This window comes from Cydia strobilella, chromosome 2 (assembly GCF_947568885.1).
Source record: "Cydia strobilella chromosome 2, ilCydStro3.1, whole genome shotgun sequence".
NCBI classification, from domain to species: domain Eukaryota; kingdom Metazoa; phylum Arthropoda; class Insecta; order Lepidoptera; family Tortricidae; genus Cydia; species Cydia strobilella.
Window position 1 is genome coordinate 26,015,966 of NC_086042.1, and position 21,953 is coordinate 26,037,918.

The following is a 21,953-nucleotide window of genomic DNA, read 5'->3' on the forward strand; positions in this document are numbered from 1 at the left end:
GTGTACGTGTTATTCTGCGGAGTGCATCTGATCCCGCATAGTAATTCCGCATATCGAAGTCGCCTTCCCCCCCCCCCCCCCCTTTTAACCCGTGGCCACGAAACACGCGGATGGTGAGGATCCGATGTGTGAACGGGAGACGGTGCGTGTATGGCGATATCACGCTCGCGAATCCGCATCCAATGTGAGAACCAAATCAATTTTATAAAATAAATGTCATCAACGTCCAAATATTCTTTATAAATTGCTGTTCTGTTTTAATTTAATTTATTTAATTTTAATTATGATTTTTTACATAGTGATGTGTGGACCACCTATGTTGTCTTTTAAATGAACGGATTTATTTATTATTTATTACTGTTGCAAATCATTGAAAATCACGATTGACAACGTATCTAGGGAACCCTAATTTCGCCGTTGGTGCCCAACATCGGCAAATAAAATATTAAAAGAATAATTTTGATGTCATTACGGTGACTATCTATAATTGTGTCGAAATCGAAGTTGCTGTACAACTTTGCAGAAAAGATCTTCTAGAACATAACGTGTTCTGAATGAAGTACTTATATATACCAAGTGCGTGATGATTGCTTTCAGTCCCTTTTCGCGCATACATAATGAATAAAACGATCGACGCCGCCTTCGCTGGCTAGCGTCTTCAAATTTGCTGGAACTGCTTTTTTCGTGGCTTTCTGGATAGAATAGAAGGCGCATTCTGAAGGAATAATTTGCTCTCGTCCTTGTTGCTTGTGTCTTTGTCGAAATTAAAATAAACTACCTACAGTCACAGACATCTATTACAGTTTATAAAGTAGGTACCTAGTAAACTATAAACTAAATAGCCCATAGATTCTGTGGCGCCAGATAACATAATCAATCCGCTAAGTGACAGTACTGTAGACAGACCGAAAGTAGGGCAGCTTAATGCATCAGACTATTTTCTATTCCGAACTCGGCAGCTTTATCTTATTCCCCAATTGGTATTCGTGACATCTCCAAATCTAACTTATTCTTTGCTTTTACTTTTCCGTGCAAATATAAAATTTTGAACATTTTGGAAGTTTATCTTTTGTCTGCTTATCAAATCCGATCTTTAAATTCAAAATGATACGTAAAACATAATACGCCAAATGGTTTTTCGGTAAAATAAGGGAATAGCAATACATGATTAGCAAGTTAATAATAATCGCTTTTACTCACTTACACACTTTTTTATAAATAAATCTTGAAATAATGATAGAAACGCTACATTATAATAAAAAACCGGCCAAGTGCGAGTCGGGCTCGCGCACCGAGGGTTCGGTGCTTTTTAGTATTTGTTGTTATAGCGGCAACAGAAATACATCATCTGTGAAAATTTCAACTCTCTAGCTATCACGGTTAATGAGATACAGCCTCGCACTTAAACTATCGTGAGACATATTTCAAAATATTTATCAGTAAGTGAGTTCGGCTAAGTTTCGGACGATTTTAGGTGGGTTGAGATGATGTTGGTTTTTTTTTTTTTCTCAGCTTTTGGATAGGGTACGGACATGATTTAAGTACAGAATTGATAATAATGAAATGCTCTATATAATTGAATTTTAATATCTTTCTAAACGTCATAGTGAGCGTGTAATGAGTGTTTAAATATAGGAAACAAAATAAATTGACAGCATTCTTTTTTTACCTGGTGGTGTAAGAACGGACGGGCCTATAAGTTCGGCCCTATTGCCGGTACCATAAAGTTTACCATTGCAAAATAACCGGTTTTACTCACCGATTCATATATAGAAGAATTGGCCTAGCAGTAACTCGGGCTATCATATCCGACCCTTTTTTTTTTTGCATTTTTTCCGTCCGATCTTACACCATGCGCTCAATTTTCAAGAAATTATGATTGTCAAACTTTTAGGTGTGGGGTCAATGAACCCATGTGGGTCAATGAACCACGTAGGTTCATTGACACCTTAAGCGCGGTAGGTTGAAAGAGGGTGATAAAATAGGACATAAGGGTAAAATAATATGAAAGTGGAGGAATTAATACGACCAAAACTTAATCAATTGCAGTAATATCAGTCTATAGGTACTTAATAAACTTTCCAACGCCATCTCACATAACTACGAGTATGATTTCGTGTGAGAAAACATCTCTCGATCTTACAAACAGGCCAATTCGCTTTGATAAGCACACATTTTAAACCAAGTAAGAATTGATTAATCAACACAACAATAATATTTCAAGAAACCATTATATTTCTTTAACATTATTAAAATAATAATAATAATCAACAAAAAAATAAACCTACATCTTCATAATTACAGCAGATAGGTAAATAAAAATATTTATAATTATTTATTCATAAAGAGATCAGTTACCTACTTAAGTGTGCAATATTAGACGCTTAGATTCTAATTTGCGGTTATGTAAAAAAAACACCACTATATACGTCTGTTAGAGAAATTTAATCAAGCATCGTGGTGACAGGTATAAAGTTTGAGCATTCCTGAGAATTTAAGATCGGATGATTTGCATCCGATCTTTTACCACTTCGGGTAAGACCGGATCTTGGCCTACATGCATCGTATCAGAATTCCAAATATACAGATTTGTCACAAATTTAATAAAAATAACATGCAATCTGTAAAAGAAACAAATAACGCTTAAACTTACCAGTTATTCCAAAAAAACTGGCGGAGGGTATATCCGGATGGAAAATAAAAACACATTTTTTGAACTTTTCTACTTAACGGCACAAAACACGCGTCTAGTCTGTCAGAGCAACAAGTGCGGACTAAAGAGGGGTGCGGAACAAAATGGCGCATCGCATCACCTTGCCAGCATTAAGAAAATACCCCACAATAGGCGGAAATTTGAATCATACGATCTTACCCGATGTCCGTAACTTTGCCGAACTCACCTTACATGACGTACAACCGCCGCGGACACTCGTGCCTGAGGATGGATTCCCAAAGAATCCGAAACATGTCGCCAAAAGCGACTAAAAATAATAGTGAGTAAAAACCGTACTGATAAATATTTTGAGATACAGCCTGGTGACAGACAGACAGACGGACAGCGGAGTCTTAGTAATAGGGTCCCGTTTTTACCCTTTGGGTACGAAACCCTAAAAAGCTGGACTAGCTTCATGTTTTCGGTCGACCGTGTCTCGTGTTCTGTTAACTCTAGTGCCTAAACGTGCCCGCGCATGCTAATACACACACGCCAAATAACCTCTTAGTATAATTACCTGTTCAAAATATTTAGATCAGTAGGTACGGTTTTTACTCACTATTATTTTTAGTCGCTTTTGGCGACATGTTTGGTGAATATTTTGAATTATGTCTCACGATAGTTTAAGTTCGATAATTACCTGTTATTTCATTCATGGCGACTTTTAAAAAATCCATCGCATATTCTTGCTAACTAAGTGTTCTTGGCACGAAATGTCACAACCACATACTACAATCACAACTAAAATTAAATATACACTATTAAAATAATAACCAAAACACTTGTGTAATTATCGTCAATCGAAAACATCGTCAACCATGGTGAAGAGGGATGGCGGGATAAATAGGGATAAATAAAAACAGGTAATAATATTTAGGTGATAATTTATAAAAAACTACCCACACAAATTGTATCATGATATCGTGAAACACGACTATTATTTTCAATCGCATGATGCAATTTGTGCGGGAAGTGTATTAAAAAAATATCATTAAATCATTTTACGGTTTAGACTCACTTGTTTTAGTCACTCGCGCGACATATTTCGGAGAGCCTACGTCTCCTTTCTCAAGCACTAATAGTGCGAGCAGCACACGGTCGTCGTGAACGCTGCTCGCACTATTAGTGCTTGAGAAAGGAGACCTAGGCTCTCCGAAACATGTCGCGCGAGTGACTAAAACAAGTGAGTCTAAACCGTAAAATGATTTAATGTTAGTATGTCTCACAACAGTTTAAATTCGAAAAAAATATCAGGTAGAGTCAGGGCGGGTAATCTAACTCATCGTGTTGGATAACACAGAATGTGGAAGTGTTATCGTAAACGTCAAACTTCTATGAAATTATGACGTTTAAAATAACACTTGCACATTCTGTGCTATCAAACACAGTTCAGAGTTAGCTTAGTCTCTGAATGTCATTCCTGGTTGCTATCCACATTAACCCTCTATCCCTATTCATCCCGTTATTATTCTATTGTTAAATACAAACAATAGACCACTTCCTATATGTACAGGTATTCTGTATAGGTACACACCGAATTATCTACAATTAGAATTTAATGTCTATCAAAGGTCTACAAGAAGTCATTGAACTTATTTCACGTAAGTATATCCTCAAAACCTGATAGTCTCCGAACCTTTAAAAAAAATACAAATCTTCTAAAGTAAAATAGGCACCGCGTGCGTTTCGCACACGCGAGACAAGATCACTGAAATGAGCTCACGTCAGGCTCGTAATTACCACTATGCGAATCGTGTTAAGGTGACAAAGTTACACAATTTAACGTAGTTTTATGCTGAACACACTTTGCTCTATGTACATCGTGAGGTAACCGGACTTATCCCAATAAGGCCTAGTTTCCCATTTGGGTTGGAAGGAATAACAGTCGCTTTTGTAAAAATAAGTGCCTACGCCAATTCTTGGGATTAATTGCCAAGTGGACCGCACGAGCCGTGGCAATAAGCTCGGACAACGTTAGGAAGAAGATACACTGCTCTATTTGCCGTAATGTTTGTGCGGTCGTAATTAATTGATACTGCGCGAATCAACTTTACACCCTTATTCATAAAAGTATACAAGCCTCAATTAATTAATTGATGTTTTATCCCTTAACTATAGTGACCTGCCCCGGATTCGCACGGGTGCAATGCTGATGTATTATACATATAAACCTTCCTCTTGAATCACACTATTTATTTCAAAAAACCGCATCAAAATCCGTTGCGTAGTTTTAAAGATCTAAGCATACAAAGGGACAGACAGACAGCAGGAAGCGACTTTGTTTTATACTATGGAGTGATTACAAATACCATAGCAAATATATTGGTCAAAAGGACAAATCAAGACAATCGATTAATGGCTAATTCAGACTTGTAATGCGTTTATGAATAACGCAATTAGTGTTACTCCGGTTACTCGTCAGTATGTTGTGTCGAACAAACGAACGCACTGAATTTGCCGCAATGATCGTGTTGCATCTCTTGCAAACGGAAGTAGTGTTGGTAGGTACTCGCGTCTTTTGAGTCTGAATTTGAAGAACGACTCGTTTTTACGCGACTCCGAGTCTTTAGTCCTGAGTCGAGTCCTTTATTGAGTCTTGAGCAACCTAAGAGGATGAGTCTTCGGATAAAGACTTCGTCAAAAAATGGTGTATGTTTACATCTAAATGGACGCTAAAGAAGAAGAACGTTTTAAAACAAAGATGTATGGCACGCAGCGTTGTATGGAGGTTACTGCTCTTTATTCTTTATTAACTGAGTCCTCTGAATAAACCAAAAAGCGACTTACTTACCGAAAACGGAAAAACCAGGAACTACCGAAGCATTTCTTAAATAACCGTTCTGCGTAGTTCTAAGTGTAATACCTAGATGGCGCTACTAACAACAAATGATACTAAGTGGAAGTAAGTAGAGCCTTTCAGAGTTACAGTCAGCTGAAACCAAATGTGTAGGACATAGCTCACATAGCCTACAACGAGATGGCACCACTGTGTGTGTCTTCACAAGTATGTACAGTCAAGGGCATAAATATATATACATTCCCAAAGTTTCTAAAATATGCGTACGCTCTTACGCCTTAGACAATAAAGTCGTGTTCCAAATTTTTTAAGCCATTTGTCTGGATTGATATTTTTGCCTTCGACTGTACATCGATAGTCCAACTGTCGATGATTACTTGATTAGTTAGGAACGAGTGTCGCCTAGTATTCCCAAAAAGAATAGTTTTTGGGACGGTTTTTCCTTAGAAAAGTAAAGCACTAGTTTTTAACCCTTTTCCATGCATTAGTACGACTTATAGACCACATACGAGTATGCGCCAATAAAATTTTAACTTCAGCATTACGATTTAAGGTTCAAATTAGATTGCACTTTCGTCAAATGTAAACTTGTTTACAATGAATCATCAAAGCTGGATTTATTGGAACATATATGGTTTTTTCGAGAAAAATTAGTGCGGCCTGGAAAAAGGTGAATAGCAAAAAAATGTGAACATAAACATGAAAATGATTTCCTCATATGTGATGTGAAAAAAGTGTAAGTTTTCCGTCACGAGTTTCTGTCACAACCATTTCTTGACTTCGTTCCAACCGAGTGTTCCACGACACATATGTATGTATTTTTTGTGATTTTTTTATGTTCACCGGTAATATTACAATACCTCAATCCTCAATCCTCTCAATCTTTAGATTAGTATTTAATTTAAATCCAGTAACTGTAATGCCATACGATAAATAAATATTACAATAGAATTAGTAGATATGACGTTTTGAATAAAATGTATGTATTCATCCTGCGTCCGAAACGTGTTGCATCGTCAATGGCCCTGCATCCCTGACGGATGATTGTTGCGACGCTGCGTTGATGTGCGAAAATATTTTCATGACTGATGGTAACAAAATCGACATACACGCATTTAATGTTGTTATTTAAATACTGTTTTGTAATAAGTGGACTGAACAGTAAATTAATTCCTCTTTTATTTATCTTAAATGTATTAAGATAAATAAAAGAGGAATTTATCAGATAATGTTCAAAAGAATCTGATCGGAGCTTAAATGTTTTGTGAGCTTTCTGTCTCGGCAACAAAGTCATTTAGGCCGATTTATTTGTTTACAAGGATTCTTCTTCCAATACCTCGAGGCTACGAAAGTTAATAAAATGAGAAGTTAATTGTGTTTTATTGAATCGATTTTTTGATTCACATATATCCTTTGTTTAATAATCCTGCCCGCGCAGCATGGTTTCCCCTATCACTAAGTCCGTCACTTTCGCACTCACATATATATACTTGTTAGAACGTGACAGGCATGGTGATAAGCGTACCGTGCTAAGACTCCTGTACGAAGCAGGAGGTCCCGGATTTGAATCCTGGTAAGGGCATTTATTTCTATATTATGTATACACGGTGGCTAAAAAATAAGTGCATTCCCGTTGCCAGGGAGGTTTTGGGATTATACTGAGCAACTTTTACTTGCGCCGCTTCGCTTCGCGTTCGCGAGTTGTTCGCTTACGTATGACGCAGCGTGAGGGCCACCGGCGTTAAGTGTTAGAGTGAGCAAGCTTTACTGCTACCTCATTCCACTGCATAGCTGCGTCTCTTGCCCTACGTTGTCCCAATATGTGTACTCGGCACTAGTCAGGATTCAAACACACGACCTCCAGGTTGAAAATCTCACGTCTGTACCATTTGGTTTAAAACTTTCATCAATGACACGGACTTATTGGACCGGAATTTACCCCAGTTTTCATTTTCCACGTCACTTCCTCTAGACACGATTAAAAGTAAAAGTACACTTTGACGTATAAACTTTTTAATACGGTCTAAAAGGCAGATGATCAAAACGGCAGATGACATCTCCGTTATCTCGCACGGCGTTCCTATTTCTGTATAAGGAACTTTCTCAATATTTCACTGTAAGTAGGAATTTAGGGAAATAACTTGTGAGGTTGTAATAAATGTATTCAAGCCAATTAAGGCTGGTGATTTCCGTGGAAAACAACTTTTCTCGGAAACTGCTTATGATCGTATGTAGATGTAGATATATGAAGTTATTCCGTATAGGGATTTCATAAAGTAATTACATAATAAATTGTAACTAAAAGATGTGTATGTTTTCCAATGGGTAATAGTACTAATAGTTCATTATTTTGCTGTTTAGGAATGGCCTGTTATAATTAGACACCGTAAACGACTACGCCATCTAGTTTTAAAATATAACAGCGATAAACATCGATCGCCAGCATACTCGGTGCCGCTATACTGCCCGGGCCGCGCGCCAGCGAGAACACCGTGCCGGCCGGACACTGCTCTCTCCTACTGTCCCACTCTAACCAGTCTTGCGTCTTGCCTCTCCTTGGCGAGATGGCCGGCGTGCTGTGTTCCGAACTGCCGTCGCTAGCGTACTCGGTGCCGCTGCTGTCCGGGCCGGGCGCCAGGGAGAACGCCATGCTGGCCAGACACCGCTCTCTGCTTCCTGCTGTCTCACTCTAACCTACACTGACCAGTCTTGCCTCTCCTGGGGGAGTTGGCCGGCGTGCTGTGTTCCGAACTGCCATCGCCAGCGTACTCGGTGCCACTACTGTCCGGGCCGGGCGCCAGTGAGAACGCCGTGCCGGCCGGACACCGCTCTCTGCTTCTGCTGCGCTGCCATCGGCTCTGGAATTAAAAGAATCTTTCAGACAAAGGACCTTCGTGCCCGTGTGTCTAAAGGTGACAATCGGATTTTTAACTTTCAAATAGGAAAAAAATAATGGTACCATTTGATTCCTTACATTATATTTGTTTTTTCCTTAGACTGTATCCATCTATTACGGAGTTACATCTATCTTTGTTTATATTTACTACTTTCGACTTTTATTTCGTCGAGATTTATCCCAGATCCCGGATCTTATAGAATATCCTTCCAGCAGTTCCAGCATTTCAATCAGAGTTTGCTAGTTTTCCATTTCTATTTTCTAGTTTGTTCGCGGGTTGGGCTGGGACACTACGTGCCTAGACTTTGATCTTGTTCTAATGACGGTGTTCAGAGTTAGTGCTGGAAAAACTCGAATCTTGTACGTTTTTAGCTGTAAGACTTTACTCATTTTTTCGATAAGATTTCAAAGAGATTAAAAGACACCTCTATAAATTCTATAATATAAATACGTGTTACTTTCAGCTCTTTAGATACCTACTTACATGCCTGCTAGTTTAGATATACAAATCTTTAGGTACGGTCTAAAAATTTAATTTCTGTAACACAGTAACAGTAACATGAGATCCCTAGCAGCTTTCATGTCACTGTGACAAGGTACATACTAAATGGTACGGAAATCAGAAGTTGCTAAGCGGGCGAGGTGTTCAAAATGATCTTGACGCGACTTTATTGTTAAGAGAATAAGAGCGTGTCAAGGTAATTTTGAACACCTCGCCCGCTTAGCAACTTCTGCTGTGACTGCACATACTTAGATAAAAAAAATAAAGAAATTAAACTGTCATTATCTCGCCTAAGGAAAGATTCGCACTACTCGCTTTTGATAATAAAGTAAGAAAAGATCTCACTTTCGAAATACTTGAAGTGCCAAGTTTTCAAATTCTTAAAATTCAAGCTCGGCACCAAAGTCTCGAGTTCTTTCCGACTCTACATAGTACTATTATTTATTCTGTGCTCCAGATCAGCTTGCGGAGCTTGCCTCGACGACGCTATCTCTGTATTAATCTCTTTATCGAGACTATAATGTTAAACCGATAGCTTTTACGTATTACAATTACATTTACGTTCGCGCCTATTATAAACTGAAATTTAAGCCTCTTTCATGTGTTAACTACACGCGGCGCGTTCTTTGCGGCATTTCATTGAAATACTGACTTTATTGACCGAGCGTAAAGATGGTCTCCGTTTCAGCTTGGACAAAAATTCTTTCGTCGACTCTCGTAAAATTTGGTGAGCAAGTTTTTTTTGTCGGTTCAGGTTTTGAAATTTCTTCTATCCACAGTTTAGATGGGGGATCGGGAGGTCTACAGTTCACAAAGCCACTAGTTTTATTTGTGTTAAAATAGAAAATCATTTGAATCAAAAACATCAGTTTAGCTCAAAATTAAAAATACCCGTAAGTACTAAGGCTGTATTTTTATACAGCCTTAGTACTTACGGGTATTTTTAATTTTGAGCTAAACTGATGTTTTTACGCGCACCTATAATATTTAGGTTACGTGAATAAATACGAGTATATACATCGCCAAACTTTTAAATTTAAACAGCTCATCGCCAGGCTTTACACGTGACGTCATTTTGAAATTGTCTTAAATAAATGTGAAATGCGGCGAATCCTCTGAGGATCTGAGGAAGCTTTGATCCAACCCGCTTCAAATTATAAAGGTGGAGTGGGGTGAGCGATCTTGGACCTTTTACTTTTGACCTCACCTGTTCTTTAAATAGGTTGTTTTAACATCAATATTAAATTAAAATTAATGGTTTAGGATTCAGAGAACATTCTTCTTCATGTCAATTCCAAAATATTAGAACTATATACACTAAATCCTAATGATTGATGCAATTTTAGACAATTGTATTTTATACTATGGATGGTATAGAAAGGATGCCAATCTCTTATGGCAGAATTGTTGCAAAAGTGACCGCTTTCAGCTTTAAATAATAGTTCCTAATCTCTCCGGTGGCGCTAGTCGGGCTCTGGGACATGAGTATAACATGAACCATATAAGGCAACAAATAACCCGACCAAATTACGTAGGTTGTTTTTGGTAGTATTTCGGTGTATGGTGGCGCCGCCTAATTACTGTTTTTTGATGGACACTTTTCGTACATAGAGATTTGGCTCCTTTATATAGTCTTTATGTTTTATACAATAAACAGTGCCTAAATAAAATAATACACTACGCAATTGAATATTGACACTATCCAGTGCGTTCATAGTAGTCTAGTTAGTCGGATAATATTAGGGTGCGGGCCAAGGTTATCTTCTCATTCAAAACATAAAACTGGATGGCTCTTCTCTTCCTATAATAAACTGAAGTAAATTATGGCAAATAGCCACTTTGCAGTAATTGTCTGAGCAGAATATCCTAGCATTTCGCGCGAGCTTACTTAATAGCTTCACTCTACAACGGCTAAGTAACGTTTGATCCTTAGGTGGAGTTTTGATTTTGTTCAGTGGATAATAATATCACTCCGGCCTTTTCGTAACAAAACGAGTATAATTTCAACGACTTTCAATTTTACATTTTTGCTCCAAAATCGACACCGGCCTCTTAACTCAACATAAGAACATAACCTTATTGATAATCTAGAGAGAGTTAAGTTAATGCAAACTTGTTTAGCATTTTTTATGTCTTGAGCAAAGATAGATATAACTCCGTAATAGATGTTTACAGTCTAAGGAAAAAACGTGCCTCGAAAATCAACAAAATTTGATTCTCGTTCAGAGGGCGCTACTAGCTTTGGCTTACTGTCGTATAGATGGCGTTGACGGTTTCGTTTGTTATTTAACAATTTTAACGCATATCAGTAAAAGAACATGGGTCAAAATCATAAAAATAATTAATGCAAATAAAAAAAATCATTTATCCATATTTAAATACATTTTATCGTATTTTTATAAATATTTATTTTTAGTTTTAAAGTGTGTCGACAGATGGCAGTGAATTTACTGGGGTTACAAAATTTACTATGACAGTACCGCTCTAGTATAAGTTACTCTATGGTCTTGAGTAAGGTAAACATCTGAGTTATCTGGAGAGCCATTTTCTGCCCTGCATGTGCATTACTTGCATGAAAAACATCGTTTAAATAAAGAACTTATTCAGAGAGAACAAGATAAACAATTGCATGACATTTCTACTGCGATTACTGCATATGTTGTTATCATGGCAGTTTTACATATTTAGCATGCTTGCTATAAAAGAAATTGCAAAGATATAAAAAAGATCAGAAATTTCTAGTTTCTATTGTAACTTTGTAATTTCATTATTTTAATGTACGTATACCTACGTTTTTCTTGTTTCGGCGTTTTATACAAACTACAAGTGAATTAAGTAGCAAATACATAGTAGATTGTTAACCAAGGGTGGAAAGTGAACCATATATATCACCCGAAATATTAATTATTAGTTAGATATATAGAAATTTGTGTAAATTTACTTTCCACCCAACTGTAAAATGCAATTTTCCACCCGGCTATCAGCCTATAAAATGTGAACTTTCCGAATAAGAGAGTTGAAAAATGATTTGCATACGCTCTTAATCCCTTAACGTGACGATAAAGGGTTGTTGATATTTTGAAAACCTCTCGGTCCACTTAGTAACTTCTGCTACAAATCAAAATATTTAATCAATTAATTTTGTTTGTTGCCGATTATGAAAAACAGGTAATAATACGCCTTGACCCTAGAAATTCCGGTGCTTAAATTCTAATGATTTCAGCTCGTGTGGGGGTGTGACATATATTGGTTTGCCTGATCGTACAACTTGCCTGCACTGCCATCGTAATGAATGATACAACGGTACAATAGTGTGGTAGCACACAATCTCATTTGAATGTAAACTGTGAGCTACAAGTGTACGAGCTGCATTTGCACGTAGGTAACAACATTATTTCAGTGAATTCGCAATGAATTTGCTGCTAGAATTTATTTCGAAAAGTTATAGAATACGCATATAAAATATGAGTTTACGTACGGTACTAAATACTGCGCATTAAAATTGAGTTGTTAGCAGTTTCTTTTACCAAGTAAAGATAATAAAAAACCGGCCAAGTGCGAGTCGGACTCGCGCACGAAGGGTTCCGTATCATTACGGAAAAAAACAGCAAAAAAATGACGTTTGTTGTATGGGAGCCCCATTTAAATATTTATATTATTCTATTTTTAGTATTTGTTGTTATAGCGGCAACAGAAATACATCATCTGTGAAAATTTCAACTGTCTAGCTATCACGGTACATGAGATACAGCCTGGTGACAGACGGACAGACGGACAGCGGAGTCTTAGTAATAGGGTCCCGTTTTTACCCTTTGGGTACGGAACCCTAAAAAGGAGGTACTTATAACATAAGATTTTCTGATAATTACCGTGTGCAGAGCCAACGTTTTTACCACTTTTTGTGTGTGTATTTTTCATGAGTATTACTTGACGTTAAATAACGTCATTACTATATTATTATAAAAATCCTGTCATTGTTATACTAGGTATAATTACTTACAAGGTCAAACAAATATAAATTTAACTATCTCATAATAACAATGTTATCAACAACAGTTTGCTTATTATTTTGGTAAGTAATAAGTAATATAAAAAAATAACGTTTTTGTGGATTTCTGAATAACTTAATACTTCTTATTATTTATCTCCACGGGACTTAATCGCGTAAAATAGTTTTAAAATGTAAGGTTTTAAGATCTCATCCACATGGAACCCAGTCATTAGTAAGTGTAAGCGAAACCAAATATCGAAAGTTGAAAAATCGAATATTGTGAGTGTTGTGTGTCGACCCGGTAGCATCCCTAGTGCGCAAAACGTTCAAGTTAATAAACAAGACCAAGTGCGGGTAGTTCGAAAAACTCGCGCGCCTAGAAGATGTTGATGTCAACTTTAGCCAGTCTTTTCCGAGACCACGGGGACAACGCCGTCCTCGAAACGTCGGAGGTACATTTTAAAACTATTTTACGCGATTAAGTCCCGTGGAGATAAATAATAATGAGTAAAAATCGTGAAAGTTTAAAACTTAATACTTCGTTTTATCACTATCACTATCAATATATATACCTTATAAAAAAGCCCCCCGCCGCATCTGTCTGTCTGTACCTATGTTCGCGATAAACTCATTTTCATGCGGTTTCAGTTTCACCTATCAATGAAATTATTCTTGAGGAAGTTTTAGGTGTATAATTTGTTAAGGTTTTACCCGTGCGAAGCCGGGGCGGGTCGCTAGTTATATGTAATAAGTAATTTTATTTCAAGTTATTCTATAGTGCCTTTACATATGTGTATTAGTGGGGAGATTATTGTTTAACCGCATTTTACACTGTGTATTAAAATAAAATAAAACGGTATTTTTAGGTCAAACACATTTAAGAAAAAAAGTTCTTCTGTAAACATAAAAATAAAAGTTAACGACCCGAGTACATAAATATCATTTTTCTTATTTAAGTCTCAAAGTACTGAAAATATTATGCCGCCTAAAAGGGTGCACTTAAAAATTTGCTTTTGATTTTCTTAACTTAACGATGTCTACAGGAAAGAAGTGAACGAGTTAAGCATACAATAAAATGTGTATGTCCTTTATTCCACCTCATTGTTAGGGCGACGTGTTTCCAACCAAATTTTTGCAAATTGCAGTAATTGCAGTAGTAAATTCTTTAAATGTACGACTTCCCTGATAGTACAGTCAGGATCAATAGTAGCGGATGAAACAGCGCGTCAAAAATATCTGCCACGTTGGTATTCTTCCAAATAGAGATATACAGTAGCGGAAAATAATCTATCATATTTTTTTTAGATACATTTGCATATTTTTTGGTAATTTCTCAAAAACGGCTCTAGCGATTTCGATGAAATTTACAATATAGGGACGTATGAAAAGGGCAATTCGATCAACCTAGGGTACATTTTTAAAATAATAAGTTTGCCCGAGTTTTCGCGGTAGCCCGGTGGGTATTAAATTGTAAAGTAATCACTCGATTTGATTTTCAAACCAGAGGCTAACGAGGGTGACACTGGGTTAACGGTTTAACGGGTTAACCCCGGGTTAGTGGGATGGTGCAAGTTGCCCTAAATGCCCTAAATCGCTTGTCTGTGTGTGAAGGATCCTGATCGAATTTTTAGTCATCATTTCGTAGGCTATGAAATATGAATGTTATAGTTGGCGAAATAATTTGTGATTCGCCATACAAATTGTTTGAGAGATGTGCGCAAATTATATAAATTTGTCAATTATAAATCAGGCCTCCGGCTCCGGTCATGCACACATGTCGTTCTATTGTTATAATATTATCCCAATTAGTATTACTAGCGAACAATATCCATGAAGATGACTTACAATTACTACATAACGACAGACATTACCTTCAGAATTGCTGTAGTTATAAAGCTAATAGTCCTATAAGTAGCTTCACTTAAAATACAATCATCAGTGACAAGCATGGCGTTCAGAGACAAGGTCGTTCTAGTGACCGGCGGGAGCTCAGGCATTGGCAAAGCCATAGCCATACATTTCTCTAAAGAAAAAGCTAAAGTAGTCATCATTGGTCGTACTAAAGCGACTATAGATGCAGTGAAGGATATTTGTACGGCGAACAGCGGGAATGAAGCTCTGGGGATACAAGCGGACGTCAGCAAGGATGCTGATGTTGAAATGATTGTCAATAAAGTCTCTGGAACATATGGAAGACTGGATGTATTGGTGAACAATGCTGGGGTGTTCATATCTGATGACATCTTTACGGCTACTATGGAAAACTTCGACGCGCATATAAATACGAATCTGAGAGGGACTTTTAACCTGACGAGGCTGTTTGTTCCACTTCTTATCAAGTCACAGGGTAAGTCTGACACATTTACGTAAGAAAGTTGACATAACAGTGGGTCTAAAAGCATCTGCTGTAGCAACATGCAAGCTCAGTGCTATAGTCTGTCTTTCCGCACAGAAGAAGAGTCATAGAATGTATTGGTTCCCTTATATTCTACGACTCTTCTCTTTTCGCACAGACTCTTCTAATACGACTGCTTGTTTAGTATAATCTGTATTTCTGTATTTCAAGTGCGAGTCGGACTCGCGCACCGAGGGTTACGTACTTTTTAGTATTTGTTGTTATAGCGGCAACAGAAATACACCATTTGTGAAATTTTCAACTGTCCAGCTATCACGGTTCATGAGATGTAGCCTGGTGACAGACAGACGGACAGACGGACAGACGGCCAGACGTACTGACGGACAGACGGACAGCGGAGTCTTAGTAATAGGGTCCCGTTTTTACCCTTTGGGTACGGAACCCTAAAAACAAATAATGGTTGATATAAGTGTTAAAGGAACATCTTGTCAGTTAAATGCACATGATGATTATTTTAAGATATTTTCACATAATGATTATTATGTTCGGTAAATGAAAACAAAAAAACTGATATGAAAAGTTTTCTTAATTTTCTATTTAAAGTTGTTTTAATGTAAAGTGCCACCCCTTAATATATCGGTAGCTAATTTGTTAGCACGCTCCATAGATACATACTTATGGTTTCTTACGCAGTATACAAACCTGCATTCTACCTGCGTTAAGAAAACACGAATGTTATTTCAATTATATCTGATTACTGATGAGTCATACTCGAACATATTTGGCTTTGCTATAGGTACTATCTTATTAGTCAATTCAACTATTGACAAGGTAATAGTTTGATAGATACAATAACTGTATTTTTCCAGACTAGTCATTAGATCATTATAATAATTGTACGTTTGCGTGCAGGTAATGTCATCAACATATCCGGCGTGGAAGCGGTCAAGTACTGGGAAGGGCTACTGACTGACAGCCTGTCAAAGGTGGCTATACAGCATTTGACAAAGTATGTCGCTTACGAACTGGGGCCGAAGAAAGTTCGCTCTAACTCTGTAGCTCTAGGCTATGTCACGGGCACGAAGATTATAGAGAGAGCGAATATAGGCAAGACTTAATATTTATTACCTATTATTACTGATTAAAATGCAATCTGACTCATTTTTATGAGGTTAAAGCATGCTATGTTCATCACAGAAAGCTTCTAACTACTGACGGTCGAGGTGTTGTGAGTTCTATTGCCCTCGTAGAAAAAAACTACCTACTAAACTGTTTATTATTTACTATGATTGTCCTAAATTTCGCTTAACACTATCTCTATCGCTTGAATGTTGCAACAGCGATGGAGATGGAAATATTTGAAATAATCATTACAGATGTTGGAAACTAAAAGACTGCCAAACATCTTCTTTATGGAATTAACACAATGTGCCAGCTGTACTTTCTAAGCCATTTCTTATTGCTTTTCTATTTAATTTACAAGATCTTTTGATGAACATTTTTGTCATTAATTTCACAGATCCCGAGGAGTTCGGTCGAGGGTTTCTCCCAAGCGTACCACTTGGCGAGTTCATCAAACCAGAGGACGTGGCCAAGACCGTGGCCTTCATAGCCAGCGATACTGCCCGACATATTACTGGACAGAACATAGTTATGGACGGAGGGTACAGTTGCTATTAGTGCGAAGTACTCCATGTAACATTTAGCAATACGCAAAGATACACAACAAAAAGGTTTTACGCATAGTAGGAGAGAAGAGAAGTCGAGAACCATAGAAAACAGAAGAGGAAAGATACTTGGACACCTGCTACGACACGACGAATATATGAAAAACATCTGTGAAGGGAGAGTTGAAGTAAATAGAAAGAAGGGGAGAACAGGAGAGCGTACATGGATCAAGTAAAGGTAAAACTCAACGTCGTGTCATATCGACCGACATACATGGAAATCGCTACACCGACAAGAGTCTAACTCTTAAATATATGATGATGATGATCACTTTCAAATACCTGGATACGACTCTATTGCCTGAAAGGATATGGCGACGACGACGACGAAGGAAAAAATATGGTGTTATGGTTTTGGATTTATGGTAGGGCAATATTTGGTTAAAGACGTATGGCGGTTATAAAATATATTTTTTACACAACTGTTTGAATTATCCTTGTTTCATTTATTAGTTATTACGGTATTACTGAAGTACGAGTAAAAAGACAACTAATAGTAGTTACATAGTGATGCGGAGGAGATTCGATTTGATTCGAGCTCTGTTTCGCATTGTCCGACAAAGAAGACGAATCCATGAATTGCTATTTCTGCCGAGGTATACCTATATTGTGCTTTTCTCCAAACCTGCGAGGAAATAAGATAAAATAATTATTTACGCATCAAGCATCACTAGAATCGAACCTTTGATAAAAACGTCAAAAACCGGAAGAACTAGTCGATGCCTTCAAAAACGCCATTTCGGAGACTACTATACATGTACTTTGGAATGGAAAACTGTTTCTATAATTGTTTCGAACGTATGGAAAAATGAAAGAATAAAATATGGTAGGATAATACTTTGAAAAACAGTAAAAGTCGATACGTTTGTCAATTTGTTCATTTCCCGAAATTTTCAGTGTGTGTGATAAAAAATCATGAACCTTGAAGGAAATTAGTTAGATTAGATTAGATACCATCTTTTTCCATATAAAATGCTAGTCATGCTCAACACAAATCAGTTATCTTATTACTTATCATAACCTAAACAAATCCGCAGATCATTATCCAAATTTGCTCTGATAATATAAATAAAAGGCCTTAAATAGCATCGCTGCTGATACAAGATACATTCGTTATTATGGCGTTCAGAGATAAAGTCGTTTTAGTCACCGGAGGCAATTCGGGTATCGGCAAAGCCATAGCCATACATTTCTCTAAAGAAAAAGCTAAAGTAGTCATCATTGGTCGTACTAAAGCGACTATAGATGCAGTGAAGGATATTTGTACGGCGAACAGTGGGAATGAAGCTATGGGGATACAAGCGGACATCAGCAAAGATGCTGATGTTGAAATGATTGTTAATAAAGTCACTGAAACGTATGGAAGGCTTGATGTGCTAGTGAACAATGCTGGGGTATTTATCACTGATAACATCTTTACGGCTACTATGGAAAATTTCGACGCGCATATAAATACGAATCTGAGAGGGAATTTTAACCTGACGAGGCTGTTTGTGCCACTTCTTATCAAGGCACAGGGTAAGTCTCTCCTACATTTTAGTAAATAAGTCTTTGTAAGTAATTTAAAAACTTAAAATTAATAGACTCGAACATTTATTTAGCAAAGATAAATCAGTAAATCACCAAAAACTATAACATACAATTACAATAAGAGTTTTGAATGATTCACAGCTAGCTTCACTAGCCCGCGGCTATTAACTCTATAACCCGATCAATATAAGTATACAATTACAAATCATACAACAACAAACAACATACAATTACAATTACAAATTCATGGAATAATAGATAATTACTTAGATATATACAGTCTCTAAATGTCGAATTACACAAAAATATACAAACGAACAGACAAATACTGAAAAATCTAAAATTCTTTAGAGATGCAAAATAAAAAAAACTTCTGTGAAATTATGACGTATGAAAAACACTTACACTGCGTGTGCTATCTGCTATCAAAATCGTTGCAGACTTGTCTTGGTCTGACTCTACCTACTTCTGGCTGGGACCACATAGTGCGGTTATACTGGTCGGCATGAGCATTGGGTGGTTGTTATTTTTACTTTGTCCCCTTTGCTTATAGTGCGGCTTCTTAGACTCAACTATGGTCCCACCCGGCAGAAAACACGAAACTTGGCATGCATATAGCTTTTGGGTTTATAAGAATAAATAGAAGTAAAAACACGCCGAGATTTTATTTCGGTTGAATATGATATGTTGATTGTAATTTTAACCTGTTTTTTTTACCTTCTGACCTACCCGATCGTCTCGACAGCGCGACGAGATTGCGAAGTATACTGATGAGTTATGCTCGTACATATTTGGCTTTACCTTATTCGTTAAATGTTCATTAAACAATTGACAAGGTCATATGATAACAGTATCAACACATTTATATTGATTGTAAGATCTCTAGAATATGTCGCAATGCTGATTATACGACTGACGTAAAATGAGATTAATGACGATTACTTTATGGATAATACACTTAAAAACATATTACGTACACATTTTTTACACACACAACTAAATTATTCTAAACTAAACTACGAATTAGATATAAAAAACCTCACCAAAATCTCCTGCCCCCGGAATGGTGCCAAGGATGCTGGCGGCGTTGCCCCTTTGCACCGCCAGACACGCTGGGCAAAGAAAGAGCCTGCTCTGTGGTCGCCCGAGGCACCTATTAGTCGGACCGACACTTCTTTTATGTTTTTTTTCGTGTCAGTCGACCATGGGCCCAGTGTTTCTATTGCAAGCGCCGCAAACTCGTACTCGTTTATTAGGAAAGCGTATTTGTGGCGCTTGAGAGTCTGGGTCTGGTCCGCGGCGGTCCGGGGCCTCCGAGCCGACCCTTCTACGTGGGACGGGGCCAGCGTATCGACGCAGGTAGCGTCCCACGCCAAGGCTTCAAGGAACCAGATTGCAGCCGTCCGGTCTCTTGCCGTCGATGGCAGAGAGGCCTGACAGCTCTAAAGTCGTGGGTAAGGAAGCGGTGTTAAGAGCGCGGCGGATCAGGTAATTTAGAGTGGCATGTCGGTAAAATCGCCCTGCACTCATTTGGCAGTACAGACCGTGCCGTCCTAGCGCATCCACCGGCTGGGTGCATTGACTACACGCGTGTGGCTCGCATACATTTAAACCCAGGCGGGGGCAAAGCGATTCGCAGGGCTGATGGCTCTAAGGTAGAGCCAAGGTTTCGCGTCGGAAGCACGTGCAGCCAATACCCAAAGTCTTTTTCTGAAACGGCCAGCAACCTCGCCCGGTCATGGTCGTTGTCGCATGGTGTCCCAAGCTGCTTGGCTGGATTTCTCCTCTGGTACCCGTTCGATGGGATGGTCTGCTCGCCAAACCGATTCAGACGGTGATAACAGTTAATAGATTCAATATCTATCTTTGTCCATAGTCATTCATTAGATTATAATAATAATTCTACGTTTGCGTGCAGGTAATGTCATCAACATATCCGGCGCGGAAGCGGTCAAGTACGTGGAAGGGCTGCTGACTGAGAGCCTGTCAAAGGCGGCGGCACAGCTTTTGACAAAGTATGTCGCTTACGAACTGGGGCCAAAGAAAGTTCGCTGTAACTCTGTAGCTCTAGGCTATGTCACGGGCACGAAGATTTTAGAGAGAGCGAATATGGGTAAGGACTATAATTTATTAGTGATTGTAATGCAATCTGATGACTCATTATTAGTGAGGTAAAACCCGCAATGTTCAACGCAGAGGACTTCCAGTGACAGCCGACGTGTTGTGAGTTCTATTGCCCTCATAGAGAAAAGAAAACTACCTACTACTTAACTATTTTTAACTCCCAACGCAAAAAGAGGAGTGTTAACTATACATTTGAAACTTAGAATAAAAAATAGGTATTAAGCTCCAAACGGGCTTAGAAATGTTCAAATAGTTTCTTTTTTTACAGTTTTACCTATTTTTTGGCTAGTGTAAATATTCCCGCACCCAAAAATCCGGGGTATGGACTATGGACTATTAGTAGGTAGTAGTAGTACTGACTCAATGAGTATTAGTTGCCTGTGGAAAAAAAAGTACAGTCAGCGATAAAAACTTGTACCAGAAATGAAATTATTGCCAAAAACTTATTATTTAAAGGTCTTGTGAAGAACATTTTTTGGTTTTAATTTCACAGATCCCAAGGAGTTCGGTAGAGAGTTTCTTCCGCTCGTGCCTCTAGGAGAGGTCATCGAACCAGAGGACGTGGCGAACACAGTAGCTTTCATTGCTAGCGATGCTGCCCGACATATCACTGGACAGAACATAATTGTGGATGGAGGCTTTTGCTGTTGATAATTTCGTCTCGTCTGATAAACTTAACAGTGTCGTATATTCTTGCGTGCTTCATTTAGCAAGATATTATTGTTTGTGACTGTATGAAAATGTGTAGCAGCGGTTATACTTTTCATAACATTGAGATTTTTATTTATTGTTAAAGAAAAAAGGGAAAAAATATTTAATGGTTTGATTTGTGGTCGGGCAAAATGTGGTTTGGGAAAAGTATTGACGGATTAAAGTATGATTTACATATGTAAGTAACTGTTTGATATATCCTAGTTCTTTACGGTGTAAGTGGTGTAACTGACGTAAAAGGACGAATAAAGAAATCAGTTTCCTTCCAATGGATTGGAAATGGAATAAATGAAATCAGTGACAATTTGTCACTGAAGTTTCGCAAAGAAACTCGTTACAAATATTATACCTATACGACTTTTCCTATAAATCTTTCAATATTTTAGCAACAAGTTGAAGAGGTTTTGTGTTAGTTTTGTTGATCAAGGAAAGTGTTATTGAACAAAGTTTATTCAGGAAATTTCCTTGTTTATTTATTTAATCTTTATTGCACAAAAGAAAACCTTACAGTACAAAAGGCGGACTTAATGCCATAAGGCATTCTCTACCAGACAACCTTAAGGCTAAGCAGATAAATTGTGGGCGGTGCTACAAATACAACAGCAA

At 37.8% G+C, this 21,953-nt stretch overlaps 3 protein-coding genes across 5 annotated transcripts in view; 2 read left to right on the plus strand and 1 right to left on the minus strand.

Moving 5' to 3' along the window:
• Window positions 1-21,953, minus strand: part of LOC134753752 (multiple C2 and transmembrane domain-containing protein) — a 92,490-nt gene that overhangs the window by 55,436 nt on the left and 15,101 nt on the right. For all 3 annotated transcript variants that reach the window (XM_063689695.1, XM_063689698.1, XM_063689692.1), the window contains exon 3: window positions 8,215-8,368. In XM_063689695.1, the coding sequence (XP_063545765.1) occupies window positions 8,215-8,368 (154 nt within the window). The remainder of the gene's footprint in view (window positions 1-8,214; window positions 8,369-21,953) is intronic.
• On the plus strand, window positions 14,821-16,411 carry LOC134755490 (glucose 1-dehydrogenase 3-like). Its single transcript, XM_063692045.1, has 2 exons — window positions 14,821-15,246; window positions 16,168-16,411. The coding sequence occupies exons 1-2, from the start codon at window positions 14,847-14,849 to the stop codon at window positions 16,371-16,373; spliced, it is 606 nt and encodes a 201-aa protein (XP_063548115.1). The 5' UTR covers window positions 14,821-14,846; the 3' UTR covers window positions 16,374-16,411.
• Window positions 18,068-21,303, plus strand: LOC134755491 (3-oxoacyl-[acyl-carrier-protein] reductase FabG-like). The gene is made up of 3 exons (XM_063692046.1): window positions 18,068-18,500; window positions 20,431-20,625; window positions 21,130-21,303. Exons 1-3 carry the CDS (start codon window positions 18,101-18,103, stop codon window positions 21,285-21,287), a joined length of 753 nt encoding a protein of 250 aa, XP_063548116.1. The 5' UTR covers window positions 18,068-18,100; the 3' UTR covers window positions 21,288-21,303.

What these genes read in the sequence shown, in the direction of transcription:
- LOC134755491 (XM_063692046.1), top strand. Translation starts at nt 18,101, where the DNA reads ATGGCGTTCAGAGATAAAGTCGTTTTAGTCACCGGAGGCAATTCGGGT. An exon ending in ACTTCTTATCAAGGCACAGG is followed by an intron (nt 18,501 to 20,430) that starts GTAAGTCTCTCC and finishes GTTTGCGTGCAG; the next exon opens with GTAATGTCATCAACATATCC. An exon ending in TTTAGAGAGAGCGAATATGG is followed by an intron (nt 20,626 to 21,129) that starts GTAAGGACTATA and finishes TTAATTTCACAG; the next exon opens with ATCCCAAGGAGTTCGGTAGA.
- LOC134755490 (XM_063692045.1), top strand. Translation starts at nt 14,847, where the DNA reads ATGGCGTTCAGAGACAAGGTCGTTCTAGTGACCGGCGGGAGCTCAGGC. An exon ending in ACTTCTTATCAAGTCACAGG is followed by an intron (nt 15,247 to 16,167) that starts GTAAGTCTGACA and finishes GTTTGCGTGCAG; the next exon opens with GTAATGTCATCAACATATCC.